This window comes from Brugia malayi, assembly GCF_000002995.4.
Source record: "Brugia malayi strain FR3 genome assembly, contig: Bm_v4_Chr1_scaffold_001, whole genome shotgun sequence".
Classification (NCBI taxonomy): domain Eukaryota; kingdom Metazoa; phylum Nematoda; class Chromadorea; order Rhabditida; family Onchocercidae; genus Brugia; species Brugia malayi.
In genome coordinates, this window is record NW_025062475.1 from 4,507,437 (window position 1) to 4,518,060 (window position 10,624).

A 10,624-nucleotide genomic window follows, 5' to 3' on the forward strand; every position below is an offset into this window, starting at 1 on the left:
GCTTTTTTTCTTTTTGAAATAATGCACATTTTTTGCTGTTACTGATATCTGTCTTTTATTTATTTGTCAGCAATAACTGCAAATTTTCAATAAACCAAAATATTGTTGTCACAATAAAATCAATTTCCGATTATTATTTATGTACTCTTAAATTGCAGTGCGTCAACGATAATTTATGAACATTTAGGAGCATTATTCAAAGGAAATTTATTTCACTTCGTTTTTATTGTTTTGCGAATTTAAGAGAAAAATGAAAAGGCGAAAATCATTTGTTACTTATTGCTATTATTATTTATATAATTAAACGATTCATTTAAGCTTTCTTTCATTTAATGTTATTATTACCATTATTATCACATTAATTAATAATGATTGATAACGATAACTAACAATTAAAAACAATAAATATTATTGTCAATATTGTTAATTATTATTACTATTATTATTGCTAATATTACAAGTATTATTGTTCTAGCATTACAACTACTACTATTGTTATTATCACTAATATTATTATTATTCTTATTATTACCATTGTTATAATTATTATTGTCATTACTACTATTGTCATTAATTATTGTAGGAAAAAAATGATAGAAACCGATGTATAAATGAATGATATTATGAAGTTTTATTAATTGTGTGAGAAGTTATTTAAACTTAAAGAAGGAGAAACAATATAATAAAATGTAATAAATAATAAATATTTTGGAATATTTTTCAAATTATATGCCTTTCTCCTTCCCTGTTAAAACCTTAATTCTTATTAAAACATTTTTTACTTTAATACCAAAATTGTTGCTATTATTGCTAATTACTGTTATTAATTAATGTTATTATTACTATTACTAATTACTATATTATATTATTGTTGTTGTTAATTGTTATTAGTATTATTTCTATTATTACTGATTATTATATTAGTGATTTTTGAAGAGAAAAACAATCATTGATTCACTATTTATAGCTTTACTTGTTTTTTTTTAAAAAAAAAAAAAAAAAAACCTTTTTTCATTGAATGATCTTACTTTAATGGTGGTGGAAAATTTATTATTACTAATTATTCATCGAAATGAATTAAGAATGCTAAAATACAAAATATTTTTAAATTTCTGTATTCAGATGAAAGATTATTACAATAATACCATAATGAATTAAAGCAATTAAGAAATGGGTAGATTTTTTATGAATTTCTTTTTACTAATTAAACAATGATTGAATCAGTATGAATGCACGTAATCTTCTTCGCAATGATAAATTAATCAAATCTAACATTTCTCTCAGCCAACTAATTTTTTGATCAAAATGTTAAGATATTCCTTTAAATTAATGATAGTATCAAAATTAAAATATATTAAAAGCATTCATTCCAGCAGTAATCTTTCATTGCTAACTAATATTTAATAAAAAATGATACGATATGTTATATTATTTGTATTGTTTATTGCATCAATGAGCAATAAACAGAGTTAAAAGTTTAAGACTAACTTTTTTTCTTTTCATTTTGCTATTTTTTATTAATGAATGTAGTTTTTTATGGGGTAATTTTTGTAATTTTCGTTATTTCATTATAATTTTTATTCATGCGTTTATAAAAACAAAAATTTTTTTGTAACTGCATATTCTTTTATTTTTAATCTTTTTGTTTATTCTTGAATTTGCTTTAAATCTATTTTGAATTTGTGTTTTTTTTTTTTGTTTTCTTTTTTTTTTTGAAATGATTTTAGTCACAATTTAATAGATAATCATTAACAAATAATTAGCAAGCAAAGCAAATACTATCACTGGAAAAAATCTGGATGTAAATAATGGAATAATAGAATGATATAAGGAAGTGAGAAAAAAGGATTAACCAATTTGAATATCAGAAGAAATGATCGATCAACTGATACAATCATTCTTTAAAAAAAAAAAGATAATATCGGAAATAAATATTTAGCGATTGAATTAGATTCATATAAAAATGCAGTGGGAAAGATGGATTCATACAAGAGAAGATGAATTTTTATAAGATTTGATAAAATGAGAGAAAAACAATGAAATTTAAAAGATGACAAAGTGGGATAAGGAATTCCTTCAAAGCTAAACTATCCATATTTACTCGAGAGCAAGGGAAAAATGTAAAATGTTAATTTGCATGCTAATTTTCACAGATAAATTAAGTATGCAAAGAGAATAGCATATCCTATTTTTTTAGTCTGGAACTCGATAATTAAAAGAAATAGTATTTTAATTATTTTTGGAAAATACAACATGCCATTTACATAGAAATAAAGCGATATTTGATAAATTTATTTTGCAACTAAAATCAAAATTTAAACCAAAGTCATTGGTATTATTCATAAAATGAAACAAAAACTTTTAGGCTATTCTTGAAATGTTATAAACAGCTGCAATAGCAATAGTATCATTAAATTAATTGTTGATTATCAGGTGTAATTATGGTATTAAATTCATTAGTTCAATTAATAAAGTAATTAAAAAATTTAGTGATGTTTAGATATGTTTGAACAATATTTTGAATAATTGTTAATTAAAGCAAAATGATAGGATTGATGATAAAAATAATAAAATTTGTTAACATTAAAAACAGACATATAATATATGCATGTATGTAACATATATAACTGTGATAATAATGATGACATGATGATAACGATGATAACGATTGTATACAATACAACATATATATAACTGAAATTATATATTATTCCCATTCATTTATGCTATTCGCTTACATAGCAATGTTAAATTTGAATTGATTACTGATAATAACAATAAAATTACTGATAACAATACCAACAGTAACAAAAAACAATAATTATCTATCTTTTCGACAAAAATTTGCTTTATGTAATGCTATTTCATGATAAGTAATATTGTAATTTCCTATGATTCACAATGTTTCCTACTGATTTTGATAAATTATTAAAGCAATAGTACCTAGGTAATAATGTATATTTCTTATGTTTTTTAAGTTAGACAATAAGAATTAATGCTATTTCTTATGATAGAATAGAAGGCTTCAAATTATCGCTTATGAAATAATCATATTAAATATTTATTAAATTAAGTAGCAAGTTCTAACCTTTCAAAATAAATTTCTTTGGAAAGGTTAATATTTATAAGTTTGACAAGATACAAAATCGTTCTAATTAAAATTTAACTAATAAACTAAAGATTACACCAGGAAAAAAAAAGACGAAAACATGATTTTATTTGTTTGTTTTTTCTTTCTTTTTAATAAAAATAATGAAAAGTTAGATGGAAAATAAATTAGTTCAAAAACAAAATAAATTTTTCCAACCTTTTTTTTATTATCTTTTTTGTCCAATTTTAATTTTAATAGAAATTAAAAAAAAATAATAAAATGAATAAAAGTAATGGAAAGTGGATGAAATGAAAATAGAAAAAGTATTTTTCAATGGAATGAAAATGTAAAAATGATTGCTATCGATAATGTTTTAGTAACAAAATCTCCTTTCTCTCTTTTTTTTTTATCCTTTTTTTCTTCACTTTCCCATAATCGTTTTTTTTCTCAAATTTTTTCGGACTTTTTTTTTGTTCTTTTTTTCTTTTGCTGTTTTATTGATGTGCAAATGTATTGAAGACTGAACACAATTCAAGATGACAAGTGCAGCGCTATCGAAAAGATTTTTATTTGAATAAAATAAATGAATGTTCAATTGTTAATGCCATCTGGCGATTCCTTTTTCTTTTTGGTAATGAAATCTTGCAAAATGTTAAAAGAGACAGGAAGGAATAGAGTAATAATTAATTATTTAGCTAATGCTTATATATTTTAATTGACTTTTTTCTTTTTTGGATATAATTATTGGAAAAGAAAAGAAAGTAGAAGAATTTAGATGAAATTAGATATTGAAACTTTGACACTGTCTAATTTTTTTTTTTTTCCACTGAAAAGGATCAAAGTAAAATTGAAGAAAAATTAACAGTTTAATACTAATTTATAGATGAAAAGATTTGAAAATAATTTAAATACATAGCACTAATACAGTTAGTAATGTTCGTTTTTTCCTTTGAAAAAGAAAATATTGATTATATAATTTTGTAAACACTTTCTAGAATTTTTCACATTTTGCACCAAACTTTTTCCAAACTTTGATATTTAAAAAAAATTTTCTTTCAAAAATTTGAAAAGATTTGAAGAGACGAATTTTTTCTAGCTATTTTCATTCACTTTTTTTTATTCATTATTTTGATTTAGTATTTTTAAAAATTCTATCTAATTTTTTTCTTCACCAAATTAGCTAAGAATAATGATACTATGTAATCAATTATCAATTTCAACTTATAATCAGATTTCAATGTTTACTTTTTTATAACCAAATGTATGATTGTACATTTAATCCATTAAAACATATGTTTTATTACATTCAATAAAATATGTTAATTATTATAGAATAAAAAAAAAAAAAATTGAATATGAGATTTTAAATCGGAAATGGAAGTATTGAGAAAAAATATTTGAAGATGTGATTGTGTATTCATATTTATGTATTTACTACATAAAATTACTTACCACTGAAAGAATTTTAGTAAATTGTTTTTATCAGATTTATCAGAATCGTTGCTAATATTTGCACTGTTATATCTGAATATTTGGTGTAAGTATAATGTTTAATATACCAATTAAATTAAATAAATAAGTTAGTTATATTTGCTAAACAATTATTATGCTAATTTCATCCAATTTAGTGCAATTCAATTTAAATCTAATTCAATTCTAATCTATTTTCTGATGCAGTTACAATTATAATGATACAAATTTATATTATTAGTTTTTTCTTTTCAAATTATAAATTCAGTTTGATTGATCAGTGATGTATTTGATATAATTATTGTAATATTTACGTAATCATAAGTTATCAAAGAATTTGAATTTTCTTTTTAGCTTGCTGCATTTGCTTACTAATTTATAGAAATTTTCAAAGATAAATTATTTATTTCATTAGCAGTTAATTAGTTTAATTATTAATTAACGACTAATTAGTTTAATTATTAATTAACATAAAGCAAGTTTGTTTTTTTTCATTCTTTTATTATTTAAAAGTAAAATATTTAAATCAGTTTAAATTTTAGGTTGATTTTATTGCAATTTTCTATATAAAAAGAAAAAGAAAAGATTCGAATAATTTGAATGGAAAAATCTAATTTTTTTTTCACACCAATCTTGAATTGTACTAAAATTCAGACTGCAAAAGTAATTGCACCAAAATTTAAATAATAATAGAATGAAAAGATCACTGATCCAAAAATTTCGGCACTTTAAATTGGATTGCAATTTAAAGAATTGCAGGAAGTTTATGAAGGACTGTGCAACCACTCTACCTTATTTAATTCTGTTACTTTTAATTTCAACTTAAATTAAATTAGGACAATTTTCAGTAAGTATAAATCACAAGCAAATGAATGTGAACAGATTTTAACCTTTCTTTTTCTTTTATTTAAAAGGAAATAAAAGCGAAGTACTGTAAAAAAGAAATATAAAATTTAAATGACGAAAGATATGTAAATTAGCATCTTCGTTAAATAAGTGTTAATGATAGTGGTAATAATAGCAATATTAATAATTATTGTCATAGGGGTAAAAATGTTCGTAAATTTGGTGACATCATGAAATTTTATTATTGAACAAAAAAAAAGGAAATAAAACGAATGTGAAAAAAAGATGACAAAATTTGATTTCATTAATCCATGGAATGATTAAAAGCTATCGAGTTGGATAATTGACATTGTTTTAGCATATCATATACAATAGATAATTGCTTGTGATTATCACGATTTGTCAAATCATTTATTATCATTGTTATTACTATTATTATTAATATTATTATTAATATTATTATTACTATTATTATTAATATTATTATTACTATTATTATTAAGTACTGTAAAAAAGAAATGTAAGCTTTAAATGACGAAATTAGTATATGTAAATTGTTATTGTTATCATTATTATTATTACTATTGCTATTATTATTATTATTATCGATTTTCAGGAAGCTACCAGATCAAAATAATTTTCTGAATTACTTATCCAACAATATTATAGAAATTACTGAAATTATTATGAAATTAATGGAGAAATTAAACTGAAAAACTGAGATTCGGAATTTTAATTTTATTTTAAACTTTACTATATACAAGGCAGAAAATTTGCAGCTTATTATATGAATTATGTTCTTTTCATCTTCGAATTTACAACAGCTAAAAAAAAAATTGAATTTAGATAAAGCCAACAAATATCGTATCAGTAACCAAATGTAATCGATATCAGCAGTTATAGTTATTTCAATAATACGTAGTGCAGTTGTTCTTTACAATATTTTGCTTTTAATTTTAAGCAGACTAATTCGTATAGCATACAGGTTTTTCTGCAACACTTACGTTTAATTACGTATCTGACGTAAAACAACACTACTAATAGACATCGCCGAATGATAGGATCGGAATTCTATTAATTCGTTTAAGTAATCAAACATGTCAAAACGTTTCTTAACCAGAAAAGAAGTTCCTTAATTTCTGATGAGGTTTTATCATTGTTGTTTTTTTCTCCTTTAACATAATTTGCATTCTTTAATCTTATGAAAATACAAATAGATATTAGGTGCAAAGTGTTAAATAGATTTTCTGAAGGAAAATTTGTTTTCGCTTTTCTTCACTTAAAACAAAGCAAATAAAAGATGCAAGAAAAAAATGTTATTATTAGAAAGAAAGAAGCAACAAAAATATTTTAAGAAATTATGATAAAATGTTGAAAAATTATAGTAAATTAATGAAATATTGCGATGAATTACGATAAAATATTGACAGATTATAATGAATTACGATGATAAATATGATTGTACTGCAATAAAGCGATTAGTAAAAAGAAAAAATTCAAAAAATACATTTGAAGCATTAATTAAAATACTGCAGAAATTATTTTAAATGTAATAATTATTAAAGTTCTAAATTCATTCATAAATTTAGCAGTAATTTCAGTTTCAAAACAATAATTTCATTTTTAAACTATAATAAGGCTTCAAATAAACAAAGTTTAGAATGAAAGATATGATGTAATCATTTCCATAACTAAAGTATTAATCATATTTATTTATTTTTTGTTCCCTTATTGTTTGTTGCTATCATTAATGAATAATTAAGAGAAAAAATCATTCAATTTCCTTTGATAATAACAATTAATGCATCACGGTACGGTCCAGAACATTCCGATTTAATCCAATCAACTAATGGTTTTTTGTACATTCTTTCAAATTCTTCTCGGATTAATGCCAAATCAATTTCGGATCGTGAAACCACTATCCGTATCAAATGATGATCAGCTGTACCAAGACCCTAAATTGATAATAGATAATTTAAATTTTTTAAAAAAATTTACTATCAAATTTAAGATGATAATTTTTATGTGATTTTTCCATTAACATATTGATTTATTGATTTTAATGTAAACTGTATGTTTAGATTTAGTTTAATGTAATCATAAATTTTAGGAAACAAATATTTTTTATTAAGCAAAAAAGGAGAAATATTTTTTCTATATAAAGAAAAATGAATGCAATAAAAAGAATAATAAATTTCTTTATGATTCATTCATAGTTCCATTAATACTAACATAAATATATAAATCATCTAAATTGATAAATCGACATGACATATTATTATATCAATATTGAAATAATAATCATATAGCTTAGAGGGATTTATTAAAGTAAAAATAAAAAAAAATCTAATTAAAAAATTTGGATACATAATTAAAAAAATCACTTTTCGATAATAATAAAACTTTTTTTTCTGAAAACAAGTAATTATGCCATCAAAATAAAAAAATGTGAATATTTCATAAGTTTCACAAAGTATTAGAAATTTTGAATCATTTATTACTTTTTAAAATTTTCACATTTTTATATAAGTTTATCAGTTTATTATCAGTAACGATAAGATTAAATAATAAATGATGAAATGAAAATTTTCTTTTTTTGATTCTTAAAAATACTAACTTACCTTCATAGCATCATATAATTGCTTAGCAAAGAAACGTGGCTTATTTTGAATACTATCAATTAAAGCTAAGTAAGCAATTTTTGCATCACCACTAAATACTCTCTGCAAATATAAGTGTAATTATACCTTTTCTTCTAGCTGCATAATTATTAATTAATAGAAATAAAGTAGATACTAATGATTTATATAAATCTAATACCTGAAATGACTTTTCACTAATAATGTTTTTTACAGTTGCAAAAACATTTAAAAAAAAAACTTTGCTTGTGTCATATCAATTTACTTTATCTCACTTCAAAAATTTTCTATTTTCCATTTCTTTTTCTTTTTTTCTTTGATATACACCACAGAATACTTCATCCATTGATACTATATAATGTTACTTCAAAATTGACCTTTATGCTTAAACTGAAGTAAAATGTTGATTTTTTTTTCAGATCAAAATGTTAACATAATATTATCTATATAAATCATTGTAATAAACCAAGAATTGATTAAAGTTACTTTTAATTGCTAAAAAATTTCAAATGAACCTCAACAGCTGCCGTTAAAGGTTCACCGGTCATACTCTGATATTCACTGAATAGTTTTTGGATTTGCCGAAAATTATCCTGACTTAAGACCGTTTTGAAAGTTTCCTTATCCGGTTTCTCTTTTTTTTCCTTATTGCCAAACATTCGTTTTGCCGCCTTAAAACATCAAAAAAAGTGACTGAATTATATTCTTTTTTTTTTATTTAACATTAAAATAAAGCACTTGTCAATTTTGTAAATTAATTTTCTATTTACTAAGATCATAAAAATTTTAAATCATAATTTTTGCTAATGTCTAAACAAACAAACAGTATCATTTTGATTTTAAATAATTATTCATTATCATTAAAATATGAGAAGTGTTCTCATTATTCACAATAATTTACTACTTATTAACAATTATAAAGAAGCATTATATCGTATGCTAAATTACTCATTAATTAATTATCTTATAAATTATTATTGTCATATCTTTCATTCTAAAATATTACTGTTTATATTGTATTATTTAAAGGAAAATCAACATATGAAAAAGAGCAAAGAATCCAAAAAAAAAAGAAAAAATTCAAACCAACTTCTCTTGCTTTCAAATAATTAACATTGTATGATCGATCACGACGAGTATTAAGCAATGCTAAGAGTAATTCTTTGAAATCACCGCTTGTATCACCAACAATATCACTTTCCAATGTTCTACCAAACTCATCCTTGTATTCATTTTTAATTGCATTTAATTCATCATCATTTCGAGAGCATAGAATATCAATTAATGTTATTTCTGTTGTCCCCAAACCCTAAAAAGATTTAAAATAAAAGAAAAAATGAAAATTTAATTTGTTTCATAATTTGAAGTAAAAAAAAAAAAGATTTTTTTTAATTTTAAAAATAAATACATTGATTGCATTTCTCACTTCTAATTATTTTTACTTGAAAAAAATTTTTTCTTTTTTCTGATATGTAAATTTATATTCATACACATATATATTTATTAAAAGAATTAGTTTTATTTCAAAGGATAAAATAAAAAAGAAATTAAAAATAAAACTTATCACTAAAATATTTCACATCTTTAATTCGTACAAATAACTTTTATTTCATTAACCTTCATAGCTTTTTGCAGTTGCATAGCATCATATTTAGTTGGTGTTTCCATTAATCCAATGATGACATCTTCAAAATCACCTGATAATTCCTTTTTCAGCTCATCAATCAAATCCTTTCCATATTTATTTCTGTACGGCGTACGAATCTGAGAAATATTTTACAAAAAATAAACAAAAGCAAAATAAGAAAAAAGAAAATTCTGTTTCAATAAAAAAGAAAAAAACAAGAAAAAAAAAAACTGAAATTAACGTTGTGAAAATATTATTAATTATTCAATTTATTACAACAAAATTCTATTTTAACACATATTTGTCATTTTTATTTTTGAAAATAATGAATAATTTTTTAAAAAAATAATTTTAATGAACAACAAACAGATATGGTTTTTTTTTTAAAAAAAAAGAACTAAATGAGTAAAAGAATATAATAATATAATTGATATAATAAAATTCAATTCAAAAATTAAATCTGAACTTTTTTAAAAAAATATATAAATAAGTAAATAAAATACCATTTGTCGTTGTGCATTGTTGCAATGAGCGATGACCTGAATGACACGATATTTGTCACATCCTGAACCTTTCATCGCATCATATAATACATCAGCTGCTGTTTCAGCATTAAAATCCATTTTTGGTTTGATTGTTCCATAAAATTCAGATGACATTTTGAAACGTTTATCAATAAATTGATAAATTTTAGGAAGTTCCGCTAAATATCTGAAAGCTTCATTTTTTCAAAAAAATAAAAAATTTTCTTTTTTGAACAAAAAAAAAGTAAAATGTTTAATGCATGAATAATGATAAAATTATAAAGCAAGATTTACTATAAAATTTGTCGCTTTCAAATTTGTCGTTTTTTTATCTAAAAAAAAAGTTTTTTTATCTTTCTTATCTAAAAAAATGAGTACATTTTGAATATAACAGAAGTCAATTTAATAGCAAATTTAATAAGCACTA

The 10,624-nt window shown here is 21.9% G+C and overlaps 1 protein-coding gene across 1 annotated transcript; it reads right to left on the bottom strand.

Annotated features, from left to right (window-relative positions):
- Window positions 1–7,182: 7,182 nt before the first annotated feature.
- Bm14250 (Uncharacterized protein) lies at window positions 7,183–10,332 on the bottom strand (the record flags this gene model as incomplete). The annotated part of the gene is made up of 6 exons (XM_043076542.1): window positions 7,183–7,362; window positions 8,029–8,130; window positions 8,562–8,717; window positions 9,137–9,355; window positions 9,664–9,810; window positions 10,177–10,332. The coding sequence occupies 6 exons, from the start codon at window positions 10,330–10,332 to the stop codon at window positions 7,183–7,185; spliced, it is 960 nt and encodes a 319-aa protein (XP_042932476.1).
- Window positions 10,333–10,624: the final 292 nt, after the last annotated feature.